The 23,525-nt window shown below is 40.8% G+C and overlaps 1 protein-coding gene across 7 annotated transcripts in view; it reads left to right on the top strand.

Annotated features, from left to right (window-relative positions):
* ASCC1 (activating signal cointegrator 1 complex subunit 1) overlaps positions 1 to 23,525 on the top strand; it is a 103,235-nt gene that overhangs the window by 22,249 nt on the left and 57,461 nt on the right. For all 7 annotated transcript variants that reach the window (XM_070432933.1, XM_070432936.1, XM_070432935.1 and 4 more), the window contains exons 6-7: positions 5,350 to 5,486; positions 15,955 to 16,074. In XM_070432933.1, the coding sequence (XP_070289034.1) occupies positions 5,350 to 5,486; positions 15,955 to 16,074 (257 nt within the window). The remainder of the gene's footprint in view (positions 1 to 5,349; positions 5,487 to 15,954; positions 16,075 to 23,525) is intronic.

Raw genomic sequence — 23,525 nt, 5'->3', positions numbered from 1 at the left:
AAAGCCTGATCCTAGACTGGATCCCGTATTAGAAGGGAAAAAGTCCTGTGATTGACAAAATTATGATGTGGATGGCAAATCATAGCTAAAAGTGTCAATGTTAAATCTATTGAAGATTAAAATTATATGGCTGTTATGTTTTTAAAAACTATGGTTTTGTAGGAAATATATATTGAAGTATTTAGAGGTAAAGGGCCATAACATCACAATGCAATTTAAAGCAGTCTAGAAAAAAAGGGAAAAAGAGAACGAAAATGATAAAAAAAATAGTGTAAAATTTTGACAATAGGCAAATATGAATAAAGGATACTATTTGTAGTCTTACATCTTTTTTTGTGAGTTTAAAATTATAAGTATATTATTGCTATTATAACACATGACCACAAACTTAGTGGTTTAAAACTACACAGATTTATTATCTTACTACCTAGAAAAAGGAAGCTCTAGAACTTTTCTTTCCTTACCCTTTGGGAGCCTCCCACTTTAGTCAACTTGAGTTCACTTGCAATACTGCACAACAAAACAACAGAAAAGAGCAGGGAAAGGAATAGATGGGATATCTAAAAGCCACATAATCTTTAGTCTTTTGGGGAATCCGAGTCTTAAGAATTCAAACAGTCTTTGTATTGGAGATTATATAATTTTTTTTTTAATTTTTATTTTTTGCTAAAAGTATTACAAAGGGTATTACATATGTGTCCTTCCCCCCCCCCCCCCCCCCCCCCGCCCTTGACAATCCCCTGCCCTCCATTACCCCCCAGTGTCTTATGTCCATTGGTTATGCTTATATGCATGCATACAAGTCCTTCGGTTGATCTCTTACCCCCCTCCCTGAGATTATATAATTTATATGTAACCCTTTTCTGTGGACAGAGCTAGAAAATGTATGTATGTATATATACACATATATACACACTTACATGTTTGTGCATACACAGTTGTCCCTCTGTATCCGCAGGACCCCCTGCAGATACCAAAATCCTAGTCCCTTACATAAATTGGCATAGAACCTGTATGCATACAGGCTACAGCAGGGTATGCCTACACATAACTTCATTTGCATGGAGTCAGCCTAGTCCTTGGCATGTGACAAATTCAAGTTTTGATTTTTGGAACTTTCTGAAAAATTTCCCCCCAAATAATTTTGACCTGCAGTTGATTGAATCTGCAGTTGTGACACTGTGGATACAGAGAACCAACAGTATCTATTTTAGAAATCAAGAGTTCACAAAGATATCATCGATTGCCCTCCATCCCTACAGGGTTCTTTCTTTCCCTCTGCATTCCATATTTTTATGTCCGTCTTTACACATTTGCTTAATCCTAGAATACATCTAAAATAGTTCTGATTTGCTTTGCCCATACATCTGTAAGAAATAAACCTACTAAACAGAATTCAGGATTTGTTTACTCCCCCCCATAAAAACAACAACAACACAACAACAACCCTCAACTGAGATATTTAGTAAAATTTTGTGTTTAAAAGTTACTCAGATTAGTTTTTCTTTTTTAAACCCCCTCTAGTGTGGGTTTGGTATTCATTTGAAATGCAGGTGGGTTCATTTTTAGTTTACTTTTAACATTTAATTCCCCCCCTCGCATCCTAGTTTAATTTTATTTTGAATATGTAGAGTATCAACATGCTTCCAAAAGTCAAAACTATACAAAAGGGCATATTCTGAAGAAGTGTAGCACATTCCTGAGTCCCTTCCACCCTGCTCTCATCATTTATAGGTAACCAATTTCATTGCTTTTTGGTTTATTTGTCCTGTGTTTCTTTTTGTAAAGATAGTAGGTTGTGTATGTTTTCTTATTTCCCTTCTTTTATACAGATGTTAACAAACTATATGCTCTTCTGCACTGTGAATTTTTTTCATTTATTGTGTCCTGGAAAAATCACTTCATACCAGTTTATACATGTGTTTATACATGGTTTTCAACCAATCTTATATACTTGAGGACATTTATTTTCCAATAATGCTCCATTCATTAACCTTGTGCACATGTATTTTACATTATTGAAAATATATCTTCAGGATAAATCCCCAGCAGTAGGATTGCTCGGTGTATTAGACAACTTGGGCTGCTATAACAGAATACCATAGACAGAGTGGCTTAACATTTCAATTTATGTTTACCTTACAAAACAACAGATTTATTTTCTCACAATTCTGGAGGTTAGAAGTCAAGGTCAAGGTACTGTCTGTGTTGGTTTTTGGTGAGACCTTTTAAAATTTATTTTTTAAGAGAGAATATATTTTTTTTTTTTTTTTTTTTTTTAATTAAATCTTTATTGTTCAGATTATTACATTTGTTCCTCTTTTTTCCCCCCATAACTCCCCTCCTTCCAGCTCCCACCCCACCCTCCACCCTCACTCCCCACCCACTGTGTTCATCCATAGGTGCATGATTTTTGTCCAGTCACTTCCCGCATCTCCCACACCCCTTTTTCCCCCAAGAATAGTCAGTCCATTCCCTTTCTATGTCCCTGATTCTATTATAATCACCAGTTCATTCTGTACATCAGGTTATTTATTCACTTGATTCTTAGATTCATTTGTTGATAGATGCATGTTTGTTGTTCATAATTTGTATCTTTACCTTTTTCTTCTTCTTCCTCTTCTTAAAGGATACCTTTCAGCATTTCATATAATACTGGTTTGGCGGTGATGAACTCCTTTAGCTTTTCCTTATCTGTGAAGCTCTTTATCTGACCTTCAATTCTGAATGATAGCTTTGCTGGATAAAGTAATCTTGGTTGTAGGTTCTTGGTATTCAGCACTTTGAAAATTTCTTGCCATTCCCTTCTGGCCTGCAAAGTTTCTGTTGAGAAATCAGCTGACAGTCGTATGGGTATTCCCTTGTAGGTAATTGAGCCTCTTTCTCTTGCTGCTTTTAAGATTTTCTCTTTGTCTTTTGCTCTTGGCATTTTAATGATGATGTGTCTTGGTGTGGTCCTCTTTGGATTCCTTTTGTTTGGGGTTCTCTGCGCTTCTTGGACCTGTAAGTCCATTTCTTTCACCAGGTGGGGGAAGTTTTCTGCCATTATTTCTTGAAATAGGTTTTCAATATCTTGCTGTCTCTCATCTTCTGGCACTCCAATGACTCTGATATTAGACCGCTTAAAGCTGTCCCAGAGGCTCCTTACACTATCTTCACACTTTCGGATTCTTTTTTCATTTTGCTTTTCCAATTGGGTGTTTTTTGTCGAATCTTTGGTTTGATTATTGTACTCCTCTGGTCTGCTATTGGGTATAATATTCTTTATTTCAGTCCGTGTATGCTTACTTTCTAATTTCTTTATCGTAGCATCGAGGGTCTCATTAGTTTTCGTGAGGTTCTGCACAAATTTATGGCAAGCCCTCAAAATTGCGATTCTTAGCTCCATATCCTCCATTTCTGTCATGTTTTTTTGTCTCCGCATCTTTTATGCTTTCTTGGTGCACCCCCTTGTGGTCTCTGTGCGCAGTCTTGTTCTAGCCAAGCCTTAATTGTTGTAGTTAACACTAGGGGGATTTGACCCTCAGGCCTGCTGGCTATAGGAATCAGCTGTGCGGAAAACTCTGTCTTCTGGGGAGGCGCTAATCCAGCCTTTGCCTGAGGCGATCAGCAAATGGCTGTGCGCAGGCTTTGGGCGGGGCGGGCTCAACAGGGCGGGCGGAGGGAGCAGTTATGGCCACGCTCAGTCCCGTTCCCAGAGGCTCTGCTTCTCAGAACCCCGGCAGCCGCTGCAAACCTCGGAGAGAAAGCTGCCCTCAGGTTCCAACTGATGCCGGGTAATCCCGCTTCTCCCGTTTGAGTCTGGGTCCCTAGAGACTCGCCCGGATCTGGAGCCCAGAGTCTGAGACTCAGTCCCGACAGAAAACGACAACCGCGCCCTCAGCCACCAGCCCGCTTTCGCGCGCACCTCGGTACCTTTGTATTTTCCACACTGCGCCGCCTCTGAGCCTCGATTTGCTGTTCTCTTTCCTTCTAGTTGTAGAGTCTCTCTTCAGCCAGCCTTCCTGTGGTTCTGGGTGATGTCCGTTCAGTCTTTTAGTTGTATTTTTGAAATGGTTGTTTGCGGCAGCGGTCTCCGGTGTTTACCTACGCCGCCATCTTGGTCGACTCGAGAGAATATATTTTTAAAAACATATTTTTATTGATTTCAGAGAGGAAGAGAGTGGGAGAGAGAAACATCAATGATGAGAATCATTTATTGGCTGCCTCTGCACGCCCCCTACTGGGGAATGAGCCCGCAACTTGGGCATGTGCCCTTGACCGGAATCGAACCCAGGACCTTTCAGTCCACAGGCCGACGCTCTATCCACGGAACCAAACCAGTTAGCACTTTGAAAAAAGTTTTATTTTTTCTTTTCTTTCTTTTTTTTTTTTTTTTTAATATATTCCATTGATTATTTTTTTTTAGAGAGAGGAAGGGAAAGGGATAGAGAGTTAGAAACATGGATGAGAGAGAAACATCGATCAGGAGCCTCCTGCACACCCCTCACTGGGGATGTGTCCTCAACCAAGGTACATGCCCTTGACCAGAATTGAACCTGGGACCCTTCAGTCTGCAGGCCGACGCTCTATCCACTGAGCCAAACCGGTTAGGGCAAAAGTTTTATTTTTCAATTACTGTTTACATTCCATATTATTTTATATTAGTTTCAGGTGTACAGCATAGTGGTTAAACAAGCATATATTAGTAATTTACAAAGTAAGTCCCTGATATTTCAAGTACTCACCTGGCACCTTACATAATTATTATACTATTATTTACTATATTCCCTATGCTGTATTTAACACCCCCATGACTCTTCTGTAACTACCAATTTGTACTTCTTAATCCATTCACCTTTTTCACCCATTCCCTAACCCCACACCCCTCTGGCAACCATCAGTCTGTTCTCTGTATCTATAAGTCTGTTTCTGTTTTGTTTGTTTATTTATGTTGCTCCTTAGATTCCACATGTAAGTGAAATCATATGGTATTTGAAGAGATGACCACTCTTAAACTATTCCATGAATAGCTCTTAGCAGGTTGAGTTATAGGTAACAACTTGCTTCAGGATTGCTTGGATGCTCTTAAAAAGAAAAGGATGCACACACATATTTATGTTTAACAGCTTTGTTGTGGTATAGTTTACATACCACAAAAATACACCCATCTTAAGTGTACAATTCAGTCATTGTCCCAGCATCATTTGTTGAAGAGACTCTCCTTTCTCCATTAAATTGTCTTGGCATCTTGGTTAAAATTAGTTAATTACATATAAATGTGTGGGTTTATGTCTGGACTCTAAATTTTATTCCTACCACTTGCTTTTGTATGGGCTGAGTTTCTTGTTTTTCTCCCTTTTATAACAGGATCATGGAGTTGATAGCACCATTTTCCAGAATCCCAAAAAACTTCACCTAACTATTGGGATGTTGGTACTTTTAAGTGAGCAAGAGATCCAGCAGACATGTGAGATGCTAAAGCAGTGTAAAGAGGAATTCATTGAGTGAGTAATCCACAGGAGTGGGGAAGGGTGGTCACCTGTACTGGGTTTTTTGGGCTATCAAAGACTTGGTTTTGGACTAGAGAGCTGGGTTACATGGGAATGAGGTTTGTTAACTCACCCATTTGTAACACTTCACATTGAACCGTTGTCTGAAAGGTTTAAAATGTACTTAAAGCATATATTTACAAATTTTTATGGAAAACCTTTACCTTAAATTATACTCGTTCAGTAGGCAAATTTTGTTTTTTTAATAGGACATGCCATTATTTTCTCCAAAAGGAAATTCTCTTCATTATCCATCAAAGAGTATAGACTACCATGTTAGTTTTCTGTATTACTATAAGGTTGGTGGTTTAAAACAATATAATGTACTATAGAGTTCTGTGGGGAGAAGTCTGATATGGGCTTTACTGGGCTAAAATCAAGGTGTGCAGATTGTGTTTCTTTCTGGAGGCTCTAGGGAAGAATCTGTTTCCTTGCCTTTCAAGTCCAGCTTCTAGCGGCCACACACATTCCTTGGCTAGTAGTCCCTTCCTCCGTATTCAACACTAGCAGCATTGACCCTTCTTCTGTTGTCACACCTCTCTCTCTGGCCACAGCAGGGAAAGGTTTCTGCTTCTAAGGACTCTCATGATTTGATTGAGTCCATCCAGATAATCCAGGATAATCTCTCCATCTCAAATTCCAGAACCTAAATCACATCTGTCAAAGTCTCTGCCATATAAGACAGCGAATTTACAGATTCCAGATAGTAGGATGTGGGCATCTTTGGAGAGCCATTATTCTGCTTCTCATGGTAATTCAACACTATAACTCAGTGATGGCGAACCTATGACACGTGTGTCAGAGGTGACACGCGAACTCATTTTTTGGTTGATTTTTCTTTGTTAAATGGCATTTAAATATATAAAATAAATATCAAAAATATAAGTCTTTGTTTTACTATGGTTGCAGATATCAAAAAATTTCTATATGTGACATGGCACCAGAGTTAAGTTAGGGTTTTTCAAAATGCTGACATGCCGAGCTCAAAAGGTTCGCCATCACTGCTATAACTTGATTCTCTAGGAAAGTCTTTATTGTATTTCAGAAATGCAGACTTTAATTTTCTTTTTTTAATACAGGTAATTTTGTGTAAATCAGTGTGAGGATACTAAAAGACCATCCAAGCAAATTTTTTGCTCAGAGAAAACATTGCAGAGTTGTTATTCTTTTTACTGTAAAATTTTAATTTACACATACATCAACCCAAGGAACACAACCCTGCCACACCTTGATTTTAACCCAGTAAACCCATATTAGCTTTATTTCAAAGAAGCATCTCTTCCCACCTCTCACTTTACCCCTTTTACTTAGGATTGATGAAGAACAAGAGAAATTTGAAAACTGACTCACTTGAGCCTGGCCAGAATGGCTCAGTTGGTTGTGCATTGAGGAAGGCAACCGATCCATGTCTCTCTCTCTCTCTCTCTCTCTCTCACTCCCCCCACACCCCCCTTGGGTGAGGATTAAAAAAAAAGAAAGGAACAAAACTGGCTCATTTGAATAGTTTTTAAAAATTTGTGACAATATTCAGGTCCCATACTATTGTATCATTGCCTTGTAGAAATGGGTTATCTGGTTCATGGGGTGAAACAGGTAAAAAAATTAAAAATTTTCCTGTAGTTGTGTTGTATATAAAACTGTTTAATACAATGACTTAATTTGTGAGCCTCTTCTCCTTTTCCATTGTTTTGAAGACAAAATACTGTTTTTGAGCAAAATCATAAGCTGATTGGGTTTACAGTCTGTTTATTCTTTCTGAATCTCAAATAGCAAATAATACTTTTGTCTTGTTTGTTCAGTAAGGAACATAACTGTCTTTTCTCAATCTTACCTGAAACTCAGAATAATTTGGTGTTTGTATTTAGGTATTTATAACTTTCCTTGCAAAAAAAGAAAACTTTATGCTTTACCTTACAAAGCAGAGCAATTTTACCTGGTTTAAGAATGAGTTCTGATACCTTAACTTATACCCTGGTTACTTTTTGCTGAACAAAACTGAAAGCAGCTGCATTTTCTTGGCTACCATTGGAAGAATCCTGTAAAAAATTTTTAAGGTGGATAAAATGTTTGTTTAGAGAAGTATTTTTTTAACCTTATGAAAAATCACTTCACCATGTGTGAGAGTGTAGCCATCTGCAATCCAGAGAATTCTCACCAAATCGGCAGAACCTTTATCTTGACTTCCCAGCCTCCATATCTGGGAGAATAAATGTCTGTTGTTTCAGCCACCAAGTGTCTGGTATTTTGATGACAGACTGAGCAGATTAAGATATTGCAGCAGCTGTGTTTTCCTCACTGAACCAATTTTTTACTTTTTGCCTATTGTTCCTGATTATATGGCACTGAATCTGATTGTCTCAGAATCCTGGAGTTTCCACAAGACACCAAACACTCATTAAATAAACTTTCTTCTTAAATGAAAAAAAATGGGGTCACAGGTTTTTAATCACTGGGGTTTTATCCTGAGCTATGTGAAGATTTAGCTGAGTTCCTCTTTTTATGTCTCTTGCTGCCTTTTGTGACTGAAGGCCAAATCTAAGCCCTTTAAGCATGTTGGGGTTGACGTGCATAGGCAATGAAGATCAGCCTTAATAGTTCCTAAGAATTTTTGACATGACAGGATGAAAACAGTAATTGTAGTTTTTCAAATTCAGCAACGCTTTTGAAATAGGACAAAGTTACTCTGCCAAAAATCTGCAATGCAGGCAAAAAATTTTGAACATGCTCTTTTCAAGAAGCTGGAAAGATTTGAAATCAGCAAGTAAAACAAGCCTCTCCGACCCTCTTCTCCCCCACGGTTCCCTCTGCCACACACACTTGTTTAGAAAATATACAATGCAAAATTAATTTATTTCTGAGAGGGAGGACGAGGATCAGAATTGGTTGTTTGGATTGGTTAGAAGTGCTTTGTTCTCATAAAAGGAAGAAATATCTCTTTTAAAAAAAGCTTATATTACAGGTCTAGTAAATAAAATGTATCATCTAACCTTTTTTTTCTTTATTTTTGCTCTTTGATGTTAGCCTTTATACTTCAGTAAACAATGACATTTCTTTTTTTTTTTTTTTTTTTTTTTTAATATATTTTATTGATTTTTTACAGAGAGGAAGGGAGAGAGAGACAGAAAGCTAGAAACATCGATGAGAGAGAAACATCGACCAGCTGCCTCCTGCACATCCCCCACTGGGGATGTGCCCGCAACCCAGGTACATGCCCTTGACCGGAATCGAACCTGGGACCTTTCAGTCCGCAGGCCGACGCTCTATCCACTGAGCCAAACCGGTTTCGGCAACAATGACATTTCTAAGCTGAACTTTTTATGATGTAGAGATCTCAAATTAAAATATAAAAAAATAAAAACATTGAAAATGAATACATCAGTGTATAATTTGCTGTAGTTTAATTTGATGGCTTTTAAAATTAAAGTATTAAATATATATGGTTATATTGTAATTTAATTAAAACTGTGGTACTGTATAGGTATTTTAAAGAAATGGATGGTTGAATATTTGTTTTAAATTTGGTGGTAGTTTGAGTTTAAGGATGCTACCTGATGAGAAACAACTTTGATTTTAATTGTTAGGCTAAAGATTCGTGTAGCTATTTAGAATTATTCACAGTGAATTATTTACAGTGTCCAGGAAACACTGAAGCTCTGAATGTGTCCCTTGTGACTTTTCTTTGTGAGATATAGAGCGCAAACAGTGCAATGGCTCTGAGTATATAGTCCAACAAATAGGCAGCATTCTGTAGCTCCAGCGTCACTCTACTTGTTCCTAAGTGTTCCCAGTAGGCCTGAGGTTAAACCAAATAAGTTAAAAAGGGAGAAGAATGAGGAGAGAAGAGGAGGAAAAATACCCATGGGCAAATGTTAGTTCCTAATTATTGCCTCAGATGTCACTGAATTGAAAAATGTGCTCATTGGTATTCCAGGTGGAATAGTTTGGTCACCAAGACCAAGAGCATTTATCAGGCAAACCATTGGATTTCTCTCCTGTTCTTTAATCTCCCTCTTGATAAATCCTAGGGATAGGTTGAAAGAGTTTCAATTTCTACTCATAAGGCAGGCTGTACATCCTGTTTCATTTTTTTTGTTTTTGTTCTTGGTATCTCTTCTCATTCCAAGGATTTGAGATCCTTTATAGTGAGGACATATATACAAAAGAAATGTTAAAGTCAGAGAGCTCAGAAACCATAGAGGTGGAATGGGGAGAAAATTCTACCTGAAAACCAAGGTAAGATAACTGTACTTGAGCATTAAAATTTAATGCTGTTTTTGAGCACCAGTATACTTGAACTAAATTCTAGAAAGAAACACAGCAGTTATTATAGTTCTTTTTTTTTTTTTTTAATCCTCACACGAGGATATTTTTCCATTGATTTTTATAGAGTGGAAGAGAGGAGGAAAGACAGAGAGAGAAATATTGATGTGAGAGAAACACATCTATCAGTTGCCTCCTGCACATGCCCTGACCAGGGCCCAGGCCTGAGAGAAGTCTGTAACCAACTGCACATGCCCTTGACTGCAATCTAATCCAGGAACCCTCAGTCTGCAGGCCAGTGCTCTATCCACTGAGCCAAACCTGCTAGGGCTATAGTTCTTATCTGATAAAAAGGAGCATAGCAACATTTTAGGAGAGAATTTTTTTCTGGTTCTAAAGTCAAGAGAAAAACTAGTTGCATAAATCTTAACATAAATAACCCAGAATGATGATAAGCATTATTTTTAACAGTTTTCTAGAAGATATAAGAACATTGTTCACATTGCTTTTTCTTGTATTGACCTTTAGAAGTTGAGGACATAATCTTATATAAAAGGCTAATATGAAAAGTGTCCCCTTGGGAGTTCGACCGGGAGTTCAATCGCTTGCTATGACATGCGCTGACCACCTGGGGGTGGCGTGGAACGAAGGAAGGCCCCGGCTGGCAGCCTGCAGCCAGGCAAGGAAGGCCCTGGCCAGCAGCCAGCAGCTGGAAGGAAGGCCCCTAATTGCTGGCCAGGCCTAGGGACCCTACCCATGCATGAATTTCATGCACCAGGCCTCTAGTCTATACTAATAATAGAGGAATATGCAAATTGTCCGGGACGCTGTCATAGTAACAGTAACGACTGAACAGCAGGCTGCATGGTGCGACCATGCCTGCAGGGGCATTAGTGAGGGACGACCAAACGACTGAACAAGCAGGCTGCGTGGGGCGACCAGGTCAGCAGGGGGGGTTAGTGAGGGACGACCAAACTACTGAACAAGCAGGCTGTGTGGGGCGACCAGGCCAGCAGGGGGGGCAGTTGGGGGCAACCAGGCCGGCGGGGGTGCATTTGGGGGCGACCAGTATGGCAGGGGGGCACTTGGGGGTGAACAGGCTGACGGGGGCAGGGGAGTGAGGGGCAACAAGGCTGGCAGGGGGGCAGTGAGGGACGACGAAATGATTGAACAGCAGGCTGTGTGGCGACCAGGCCAGTAGGAGGGGCAGTTGGGGGCGAACAGCCGGTAGGGGGGGCAGTTGGGGGTGTCCAAGACAGCAGGGGGAAGTTGGGGGCCACCAGGCTGGCAGGGGGGCAGTGAAGGGCAACCAGTCTAGCAGGAGGGGGAAGTTGGGGGCGACCAGGCCAGTGGGGGGGGGACAGTTGAGGGCGGCCAGGCCAGCAGGGGGGCAGTTGGGGGCGACCAGGCCAGCAGAGGGGGGCAGTTGGGGATGACCAAGACAGCAGGGGAAAGTTGGGGGTGACCAGGCTGGCAGGGGGGCAGTGAAGGGCAACCAGTCTAGCAGGAGGGGGAAGTTGGGGGCAACCAGGCTAGCGGGGGGGGGGGGGGCAGTTTGGGGTGACCAGGCCAGGAGAGGGGGACAGTTGGGGGCGGCCAGGTCGGCAAGGGAGGGGGCAGTAAGGAGCGACCAGGCCGGCAGGGGTTGGCAGTTAGGGGCGACCACGCCGGCGGAGGGGAGCAGTAAGCGGTGACCAGGCCAGCGCCGGGGGGGGGGGGGGGCAGTTGGGGGTGACCAGGCCGGCAGGAGGGGCAGTTAGGGGTGATCAGGCCGACAGGCAAAGGTGGTTAGGGTTGATCAGGCTGGTGGGGGGGCACTTAGGGGTGATCAGGCAGGCAGGCAGGTGAGCAGTTAGGAGCCAGCAGTCCCGGATTGTGAGTTGGACATCCCCTGAGGGGTCCCAGATTGGAGAGGGTGCAGGCTGGGCTGAGGGGACCCCTCACCCGTGCGTGAATTTCATGCACCAGGCCTGTAGTATTAAATATTAATAACCTAGTGAGGACATTTTAGTGGGAAACTAAACTAAAGATATGGTGCTTTCTGGTGATCTGACTGTGCAGGGTTAAAGCTGAAAAATGTAGAGGAATGTATGGTTAGTATTAAACTGTTTTAAGAAAAAGAAGTTTTGTTGACTGTAGTTTGATAGGATTAAATGGCAGTCTTTCATTTGAATTCTTTGACTACTACTTGGAATGGAGATACACTGGATTATTGATTGAAACTACAAGCCTCAGATAATAGTTCAGAGATTGGCTTGTATTTCTGAAATATCCCACTTATTAGAGGTACTAATAGGATACTTATGATCAAGGCTGTCATTTTTCTCTTTCAAATATCTGTCTAGAATAGTTCAATTATTTAGTTTCTTATTGAGATAAATTCTGGTCTTATATAATAATATGGCCTTGAAATTTTAAATGAATCTTTACCATTGGGATTCCTAGACTACAAATAGTGTTTTATGGCTTTAATTCAATATCATCAAGAGAACTTTTTTGTTTTGCCTTTTGGAATTGTCTTTTGGTGCATCCTAGCAGCCTTTTGTCTTTGAGTCAGTACCACATTTTATTCAATAATAATATCACATGTGTCCACATTCTTCTCAAAATTGTCTAGAACAGCTTTTCTCTTTATAGTAGAACATCCAGTCAGTGTTTATCAGAGATTTATGGAGTACCTCTTTTATGTAAGGCACTGTGCCAGGTGCTGGAGGTATAGGAGTGGGCGAGATGGATGGAGTCCCTGGCCTCCTGGGCTTGGAGAAGGCTGTGTGTGGTGAGCTGATTTTTAGTTGGGTTTTAGTCTGGCACAGGAAGGCCTTCTCTTGTTGAAGTATAAGTCTACTTAAGGGTCTGGGAAAAAAGCAGGGTGGTGGGCTACAAATAGTGTTTTATGGCTTTAATTCAATTCCTAGACTACAAATAGTGTTTTATGGCAACTAATGAGTTAAGACAAATGTAACCACACCCAAATCAAGATGTAGAACATTGCCATCACAGTTGGGGGCGGCCAGGCTGGCAAGGGAGGGGGCAGTAAGGAGCGAAGTTCCTTCGTGCTTCATCCTTTTCCAGTACATTCACTTATTTGAGGAGTAACTACCGTTCTGATTTCTATTACCATAGGTTAATCTGGCTTGTCCTTTAATGTCATATATATTGAATCATCCTATCTAATAAAAGGGTAATATGCAAATTAACCATCACTCTGTCACAAAGATGGCAGCACCCATAGCCACAAGAGGGCAGCACCCAGTCCCCTCAGCCCCGCCAGAGTACCCCAGTCCTCGGGGCGGGGGGGGGGGGGGGCGACCGCTAAGAGCGGGAAGCGTGGGCAGCTTGGTGGAATGCTTGCTTTGTCACTGTGGCGATGAGGCAAGCGTTCCACCCCTGCTGCGGAGGGCCGCTGGGCCACGGAGAGCCTCTGGGCAGCCGGTGCAGAGTGGCCAGGCCCCGCAGAGAGCAGAGAACCATGGGGAGTGGGCCTAAGCCGTCAGGACTCCCAGGGCTCTCCTGAGGGATCCCGGATTGGAGAGTGTGCAGGTCGGGCTGAGGGACACACCCTCTGTGCATGAATTTCATGCACCTGGCCTCTAGTTTGGTATATAAACTTTTTGTGTTTGACTTCTTTTTTTTTTTTTTTTTTTTTTTTTTTTTTTTTTTTAATATATTTTATTGATTTTTTACAGAGAGGAAGGGAGAGAGATAGAGAGTTAGAAACATCGATGAGAGAGAAACATCGATCAGCTGCCTCCTGCACATCTCCCACTGGGGATGTGCCCACAACCCAGGTACATGCCCTTGACCGGAATCGAACCTGGGACCTTTCAGTTCGCAGGCCGACGCTCTATCCACTGAGCCAAACCGGTTTCGGCGTGTTTGACTTCTTATGCATCTGTTGGGGTCCAACCCCAGCAGGTCCAGGGGTCCCCAAGGTGTGGACGGAGTCGGCAAAGAATGAATGACATGGAGACAGCCTTCAGTTGATCAGCAGCCTAGCCAGGACCTCTAGCCAGGAACTGTTGCTAGATTCTCCAGCCAAGTTCTCCAGGTTTGGTCACCAGGTTCTGTAGCAAGGTTCTCCTGCCAGGTTCTATCCAGTTTCTCCCGCCATGTTCTGTCTAGGTTCTCCAGCCAAGTTCTGTAACAAGGTTCTGTCCAGGATCTTTTGCCATGTTCTCTCGCTAGGTTCTGTCTCTAGGTTCTGTGTCTACGTTCTGTCTCCTGTTGTCTTGTTACATCTGTATTTATACCAGTTGATTTTAATCCTGTCAATTTCTATTCCAAAGGTTAGGGCGTTTCTTATTCCAGGGAGTAAAGATTATGTAGTTTAAGCGTGATTGTTCTTAGTTAAAGTGATTAACTACTCGCCTGGCACTTAGTTAAGGGGTTTTATTCCCTCCCTAACTTCAGGGAAAAATTCCTACCTGGGGAAGCCTTTCTCGGAGAGGTGACCTTGGTTAAAACACATAGCGCCAAGAAGGGGAGCAAACATATTAAGAACAGTATGCCATATACGCCAGGTCCCTTGAAACATATGCTGTGCAGATGTTTCTTCTCTGCAGCGACTGTGTCAAGCAGCAAGGATGGACCGGCTCCCAGCAAATAGAGAGTACATTTACATGGTTCAAAAATTTAAAGGTACAAAGGATAAGCATTGAAGAGTTTTCTGCCCACTTCTTCCCATTGCTATCCCATCAAGCACCCTGCTATACTCTCTAAAGGCAACAGATGTTAGCAATGTCTTGGTTTATTTCCAGAGATTTTACGTATGTACAAGAAATATATATGTGTGTATATATATACTAGAGGCCTGGTGCACAAAATTTGTGCATGGGGGGGGCGTCCCTCAGCCCGACCTGCACCCTCTCCAGTCCAGGACCCCTTGGGGGATGTCCGACTTCCGGTTTAGCTGTCTGGTCTAATTAGCATATTATGCTTTTATTAGTATAGGGTTTCTTATCCCCATCTTTTTCATAAATAGTAGTATATACATTGATGTGTACTTTAAAAAAATATATATTTTTTATTGATTTCAGAGAGGAAGGGAGAGGGGAGAGAGAGAGATAGAAGCATCAATGATGAGATAGAATCATTGATTGGCTGCCTCCTGCACACCCCCTACTGGGGATCGAGCCTATAACCCAGGCATGTGCCCTTGACTGGAATCAAACCTGGGACCCTTCAGTCTGCAGGCTGATGCTCTATCCACTGAACCAAACCAGCTAGGGCCTTTTTAAAAATTTAAAACATAATCATTATCTATCAGTACCTGAAAAGCTTCCTTAGCTTTGAATGGCTTATTTATTGCTCATAGTATTTTGATTTATGTAACCAGTCCTATGTTATTGGACATTTAGCCAGTTGCCAGTCTTTTGCTACTCCAAACAATGCGTCAGCCAAAACCCTATTGCATCATATCAGGAGGCACATATTGTTTGGTCTTTTCTTTTTTGTGTGTATGATAAGCTTGATCAGTCAATTTGAGAGTGATCAGCCTGATCCATTGTTTAGAGGGGTCTCTTTATATTTTCTCCAGCCTTTTGTCTAAGTTTTAGCATCCATTGGTGAGCTTGCATAGATCCATTGTTTTATCTGAAGTTGCAAAATGGTGATACTCTAATTCCGTCATTACTTCTGCATTTATCAGTTGGAATTCTGTAAAGAACTGTTCTTTATCAGCTATCATTGCATTTGTAGCTGAATTCATAATTATTTCATTAGGGTTAGTTCCTATAAATTGAGTTGACTGGGCAAAGGGTTTCTTTTATTGAAGATTTTTTATAAATATTGTCAAATTGCACTTAAAGATGTGCTGTTAGCTTTTACACCTCCATCATTGTTATATGAGTGAAATACTGTGCAACTTATAGAAACAATGATGTAAAACCTCAGAGATGGTCAACACATCAGTTGTCTTTGTCAATCAGAACTATCATTGCTTGCCTTTTTCTTAGAATGCTTTTTAGTGTGACTTTGGAAATACTAGTGTTTCTAGTCTGTGTGCATTAAGTATGTATTAATTTTGAAATTAGAAGGATGGTTAAATAATGTTAGTAAAAAAAACCCAACAACTTAATTTTTGTAGTTTGACTATGTATATTAACCATGTTTTAAAATATATAAATAAATAATTATAAAAATCTAATGGTTTTTTCCTTTGCAGCGACATTGCTGGGGGCAAACCCCTAGAAGTAGAGATGGAAGGGATAGAATACATGAACGATGATCCTGGCATGGTAGATGTTCTTTATGCCAAAGTTCATATGAAAGATGGCTCCAACAGGTATGTTTCTGGAACACTTCTTTGTTTCAGTCAAGAGCTGCCTAAAAGCATCCCTGGAAGTTCAACTACTTTTGATTCCTTTTCTTTAAGATCTTATTATTGCAAAGAGTGTGTTAATTCTTCTTTTTTTAACAGAGAGCTGGTAAGTTGAAAGAGGAATTTGTTGTAGGAAAAAGTATTTTAGTCTGATAATTATGAAATTACTTGGATGGTAGATATTGACAGTAGCAATCTAGTTTTTATGGAACTCAGTGCTTCCTTCATGCATTCCAGGATAATAGGAGGCAGGAAGGGTGGCATTTTAGGTTGTTAGTTACAGAAGTGAAATAATGCAGATGTAGTGAATAACCAGGCAAAATGGGGATAATAACTATATAAATTTCATAAGATTATTAGGATTGAATTAATCTATATAAAATGCTTTAAGATAGTGGTTGGCATATATACTCACTCATCAAAACATCCATCAACAAATGTTTAACCTTGGCTGTTGTGGCTCAGTTTGTTGGAGTGTAGTCTGGTACACCGAAAGGTGGTGGGTTCAATCCCTAGTCAAGGCATGATTGGGAAGGCAACTGATAAATATTTCTCTCTCATATCGATGTTTCTCTCTCTTTTTCCTTCTCTCTAAAATAAATAAGCATGTCCTTGGGTGAGGATTAAAAAGAAGTTTATGCCCTAGCGGGTTTGGCTCAGTGGATAGAGCATGGCCTGTGGACTGAAGGGTCCCGGGTTCAATTCTGGTCAGTGGCACATGCTCAGGTTGTAGACTTGATCTCCAGTAGGGGATGTGTAGGAGGCAGCCAATCAATGATTCTCTCTCATCATTGATGTTTCTATCTCTCCCTCTCCCTGCCTCTCTGAAATCTATAAAAAAATATTTTTTAAAAAGTACTATTTTTTATTTCTGTTTATTACCACACCTGCAATCCAAGCTATTTCTCAGGCTATACTAGGCATCCAGAGCCATTGCAGGTCTTTGGTGAGCAGAGGAACCCAACTTGAATTAGTTTTTTTGTGTGTGTGATCTTTTCATTAAGGTAACTTAGAACAGAGCTCACACTGAACCTGAAACCGTCTAGAGCAGTGATGGCGAACCTTTTGAGCTCGGTGTGTCAGCATTTTGAAAAACCCTAACTTAACTCTGGTGCCGTGTCACATATAGAAATTTTTTGATATTTGCAAACCATAGTAAAACAAAGATGTATATTTTTGATATTTATTTTATATATTTAAATGCCATTTAACAAAGAAAAATCAACCAAAAAATGAGTTCGCGTGTCACCTCTGACACGCGTGTCATAGGTTCGCCATCACTGGGCTAGAGATGTGGCTTCTTTCATTCTGCATAATGTCTTCAAGATTAATTCATGTTGTAGCAAATATCAATACTTCATTTCCTTTTTTTAATATATAGTTTTTAAAAAATTTATTTCAGAGAGGAAGGGAGAGGGAGAGACAGATAGTAAACATCAATGATGAGAGAGAATCATTGATCTGTTGCCTCCTGCATGCTCCCCCTTGGGAATTGAGCTTGCAACCCAGGCAAGTGCCCACACAGGGAATCGAACCTTGACCTCCTGTTTCAACCCCTGAGCTAAGCTGGCCAGGCAATAGTTCATTTCTTTTTATGGCTGAGTAATATTTCATTGTGTGGAAATACTTTTGTTCATTACTTGATAGACATTTGGGTTGTTTCTACCTTTTGGCTATTTAAATAGAACTGTTTTCAATTCTTTTGGGCTGACTCACTTTTTAAATGATTAAAGTCATGGTTTTAATTCCCTTGATTAACCTTGTAATTTTATAGGGCATCATAGTCACTCAGCCTGACTGCTGTTAATTTGTTTTGTTATCCTCTGTTATGGGATTTACTTAATTTTTGTCAGTACTAGTATAAACTTTATTGTTGTAAGACTAATATCTGTGATAGTCTTATAGACATGCAGTTAACAGGAAGCTATATGAAAAATATACATGGAATTACAGTGTTTCATTAAATAAACTAGTGAATATTTCCTAATGTAGGCCTTCAAGTCTGTTTTTTATTTTTATTTTCCCCCTCTTCTTCCCTCCATCTCCCACCCATTCCCCTTCCCCACCCTCTCCCTTCCCAGCCCCCTCCTTTCCCTGCCTCCTCCCCATCTTCCCTCCCTCTCCTCTCCTCTCCCCTGCTCAACCACTCTGCTTCACCCTTTATTTGGCCCCCACTTTGCAGGCCACCCTACTCTCCTGTACCGAACCCTGGAACAGAATGTTCCCGTGTCTCTGGGCCTCCTCTCTGCCTAGCTTGGTTAAGGACCTAAGTTGAGACTCCCCCGTAAGGATTCTGGCTTGTCTCTGAAAACAGAGCCCTGGACGGTCCTCACTTGTCCTTTCCCTGAACACTTCTGAGGCGGCAGCTCAGAGGGGCGGCTTTTCCTGGCTGCTCTTCAGGTCTGTTTAGCATACATGTCATAGACTCTATAGTTTAACCCTATTCTTGTTGGCCCCCAGAGGGAAAAAGAGTGGTCACTGAAAAAGGATGATAAAATCATTGCCTTGAGTGTTCCCAATGGATGTTTACCTTTTGCTTTTAATAGTTAGACCCTTAGCTCTATGGAAGGTCTTCAAGTGTAGAGAATTAATAGGTTCTTGAGATTTGTTAACCTAAAAATCAAAGTGAGGTTCAATAAGCATTTTTTTGAGATCCAAAAGAAGAGCTATTTGGGAAGCACTGATTCAGGCAGAAACCCAAATAGTGTTCCAGATAAGGAAGGCAAGGGAAAGGATAACAATTACAGCAATTATGTCAGTAGAAGGAAGACATTCTGTAGGTGCAGATAAGCTAACATAGTGATACTAATTCTAAAGAATGTTTAATTTTCAGTCCAGTGGTTATAATATATGCTTTCTTGTTATCTTTGCAAATAGTTGTTGAGGGTGTAATGTTGCTTTAGGCTCACTCCAAAGGTTATTTTGCAGTTTTAACATTCCAGAGGTTTGAGGAGTAAGATGTGCAAGGCAATTCCTCTGGATGGTGGTAGCTCTGACTCCGTTTTAAAGTGGCTCCATTTATATTATACTAGAGGCCTGGTGCACAAAAATTTGTGCACTTAGGGCAGGGGGTTGTCCCTTAACCTAGCCTGCGCCCTCTCACAGTCCAGGACCCCTCAGGGGATGTCCACCTGCTGGCTTAGCCCCACTCCCTGGGGAATAGGGCCTAAATTTGCAGTCAGACATCCCTCTGGCAGCCTGGGAGCCCTCGGGGAATGTTTGACTGCAGCTTAGGCCCACTCCCCACCAGTCGGACATCCTTAGCGCTGCTGAGGAGGCAGGAGAGGCTCCCGCCACTGCCAATGTGCTTGTAGCTGTCAGTCCAGCTTGTGGCTGAGCGGAGCTCCCCACATGGGAGCGCACTGACCACCAGGAGGCAGCTCCTACATTGAGCGTCTGCCCCATGGTGGTCAGTGCATGTCATAGCGACTGGTTGTTCCCAGTCATTCTGCTGTTAGGGTCAATTTGCATTCCCTTTTATTATATAGGACTTTTTTACAGATTGGAAGGAAAATAAGTGCTATAAAAGTTAAATGTCTTTTGAAGACAGTGCTCAGACATAATTTGTACCCACATTAATGGAAGGCTAAGGGCTCAGAAGGTTGAAAACACCCTTTATTTTTTCTACAGATCCAGCCCTTACAAATTTTGCACACTTCCTGTTGTCAAGGCCTTGTAAGTTAAAAGGTTTTGTGAAATGTTTGTTCAGTGAATTGTTATCAATGAACATTTTGGAGTAATTCCCATCTCTCTTTCCCATTTTCTCTTTTCTATTGCTCATCCCTCCTTCATAGGAGTCACGTTTATGTTACTTAAAAAAGATTTATAGCCCTAACCGGTTTGGCTCAGTGGATAGAGCGTCGGCCTGCAGACTGAAGGGTCCCAGGTTCGATTCTGGTCAAGGGCATGTACCTTGGTTGCGGGCACATCCCCAGTAGAGGGCGTGCAAGAGGCAGCTGATCAATGTTTCTCTCTCATCGATGTTTCTAACTCTATCCCTCTCCCCTCCTCTCTTTAAAAAATCAATAAAATATATTTTTAAAAAAAGATTTATAAATTCCCCTCCCCAAATCTATAGTGTCTGAGGGACTTGTACACCTCTTATTTAATTCAGTATTAAAACTATTCAAATGCCTTCTTTGTGCGAAGTATTTTGCAAGGCCATATAAATTGATACAGAATTGAGTAAGACATGACCCCGTTTTTAAGAAATGTTTCAGTCTTTTGCATTTCTTTATGTGAAGAGACACAGCAAAATATAAGAGGCATGAGGGAGAGACCATGTTGTAATAAAAATACAAACACTCAACTTTCTTTGAGTGCTTTCATATATTTTAAGTAAAAAATTCCCTTAAAATGATTTACTGTGAAGTGCCTGATCAGATTTTTCCTTTGGAAACAGCTGGGACAGTGTAGCTACACTTATTGATGCATCCTTGGGTTTGGTAAAGCATGACTGGATAAGGCGTTTGTGTTCAACCTTTTACTCATTACTTAGTAGTCTGCTATTGCTAAGACTTAATTGTTGAACAAAGTGGCTGTTCTGTTCTGTTACTCTCTCAAGACTCCACTCTTGCCCCTCAGAAGAATGGCTTTCTCACACTTTACTGAGCACATGAAGCTAGTTCACCAAGCTCCTTACTTTTTCCTTCACAACCTACCTATTTTCATCATACCCACCCCGACTCAATTTCACCTTCTTTCTGAAGAATGGCACACATTATTTCTGACGAGGCTAATCCCTTTACTTAGTCTCCTTCCTAATAAGAAGGAATGACCCCATCCCTTCTTATCTCCTCAGGGACCTAGCATCATCCGTTATTTTACCCTAAAGGACATTTCCAGCCCCCTTTTCCCGTAGGTACTTTTCTAATGCCCTGTATGTGAGGTGCAAGACAGAGTAGGGCTCTGTCTTGAGGAGGAGGCAGATGCAAGTAATTAGGGTACACTGGGGTAAAGGCTATAATTGAGGTTCTAGGGGTGCATAGGTAGGCAGCAAAACTCTTGTACGTGGGCAAATTTTGTAAAGGAAGGCTTCAGAAGAGCTTTCTTGGCTGAATAAGGAATTTGCAAGCTGAGGGAGTAACATTTAGGAAAAGGGAATAAATAGCAAGTGCAGCTCTACAAGCACTGTTACATGCCATGTAAAGGAAGTTGGGTTTTCATTTGATCATTTGTTTGTTTAACAAAAAATTATTGAACGCCCGCTTTGTGCCAGGCACTGTGCTAGGCTTTGAATATAGAATGGAATAAAGCCAGACATAGCCATTGTCCCCATGTAGTTTACAGATTAGTGGAGAAAGCAGATGTTAACACATAGCAAATAGGTAACTGCAAAGTGTGATAAAGACGAAGCAGGGAGAAATGGTGCTCTACTAAAGAGAGAAAATATTATGACGGGGTAGGCAGGGTCAAGAAAAGCCTCTATAAGGAATTGATATTGAATTGGGATCTAAAGGAGTTTACAGGCCAAGGAGGTGGGAAGGCTCTCCTCACCTTTTGTTTCAGGCAAAAGAAAATGCAGAGCAAAAGCCCTGAGGTAAGAAAAGCCTAGCAGATTCCAGGTATGGATGAGGCATAGTGAGATGAGATGGCCGTGTGAAGAGATTAAAGGGGCTTGGATTCAGGCCATAGCAATAGATATGAAAAAAAGATTAAATACAAGTAGAAGAAATAAAAAGAAGTTCATATCAGTATAAATCATAATGGAATTTCAGAACACTAAAGACAAAGGAAAAAGTCCTAAGTCACCTACAAAGGATTGGCAATTATAAGAACAGTGGACTTTTCAGGATCAACAACAGAAGCCAAAACAACAGAATATTTTCTAGAGAAAATAATGGTCAACCTGGAATTGTGTATTCAGGAAAAAAAATTTTTTTAAAACAAAGGTGAAATAAAGACTTTTATAGATGAACAAAAACTCAGAGGTATCTGCAGTAAAGGAATGTCTAAAGGATATATTTCAGGAAAAAGAAAATGAATCAGAAAGTTTGGGGTGCAAGAAGGATAGTATGAGATGCAAAAAGGAATGTTGAGTACATACAATGGAAAACATTGTTTATATAATTGGAGAGTTTTTTTTTTTTTTTTTATTGCTTAAAGCATTACAAAGGGTATTACATATGTGTCCTTTTTTTTCCCCGCCCTTGACAATACCCCGGCTTCCCCTACCCCCCAGTGTCTTATGTCCATTGGTTATGCTCATATGCATGCATACAAGTCCTTCGGTTGATCTCTTACCCACCTCCCTCCTGCCCCCCAACCCTCCCCGGCCTTCCCGCTGCAGTTTGACAATCTGTGTGAGGCAGCTCTGCCTCTGTATAATTGGAGAGTTTTTAAAAAAGTGATAGAATTAACATTGTTCACCTAACATAAATGTCAGCTAATAGCATGCAAGTCAGAACTAAGGGGAATTCTGGAGCTCAAGTATTTTAGAAATTTTTTATTATTAGGGAAAGGTTTGTTAAGGTATTATTTTAACTTTGTTAAGCTAAATGTGCATAATAGAATTTCAAAAGTAAGTCTGAAAATAGTGGGAGTAAATTCCAAAGAAATAGAAAAAGGAACAAATACAAATTCAACCCAAATAAGGGTAAGTAGTATAGAAAAGAAATGGAATGAGTGGAAATTAAAAAGTAAGGTGGTAGGAAGAAGTCCACACATATAATACTTACATGTTAATGAAATAAACTCACCATTCTAGAAAGGTATTATAAGATTAGATATAAATAAAATCCAGTTAAATGCTCTTTACTAGAGATACATCCACAGCATAAAGTTGTGAATTTCTAAACAGGCCTCCCCAAAATGTGCTGCTTTTCGAGCTGAAGTCAATTGAGACCCTGCAGGCTCATGAGAAACTGTTACCTCTTTCTAAAAGAATTTAGGTTAGGGGCCTTGCCCATAGTAAGAGTTATCATCAGAAGTAACTTCTTTTTTTGTTTTTTTCTTAAATATATTTTATTGATTTTTTACAGAGAGGAAGGGAGAGGGATAGAGAGTTAGAAACATCGATGAGAGAGAAACATCGATCAGCTGCCTCCTGCACACTCCCCACTGGGAATGTGACCGAAACCAAGGTACATGCCCTTGACTGGAATCGAACCTGGGACCCTTCAGTCCGAAGGCCGACGCTCTATCCACTGAGCCAAACCGGTTACGGCAAGAAGTAACTTCTTATGATCTATCTATATGACAGGGAAAGCTTCTAATTACCGAACATCTGCTCTTATTGTCCTGCAAACGACCTTCCTCTCCTCTGAAGTCCCAAGGTGCCTTACCTCATGCTTAGTTCAGAATGTCATATAATACCTTATTTTTCCTTTCTGTCTTTGAACCTCTCAAAGGGAGGTTTCTGACACTCATGTATGTGGGGTTCCCATACATACTTATGTAATTAAATTTGATTATTT

This window comes from Myotis yumanensis, unplaced genomic scaffold (genome assembly GCF_028538775.1).
Source record: "Myotis yumanensis isolate MYYU_CA2020_CCGP unplaced genomic scaffold, mMyoYum1.0.hap1 SCAF_13, whole genome shotgun sequence".
NCBI classification, from domain to species: domain Eukaryota; kingdom Metazoa; phylum Chordata; class Mammalia; order Chiroptera; family Vespertilionidae; genus Myotis; species Myotis yumanensis.
This window is presented reverse-complemented; position numbering and strand designations above follow the sequence as displayed.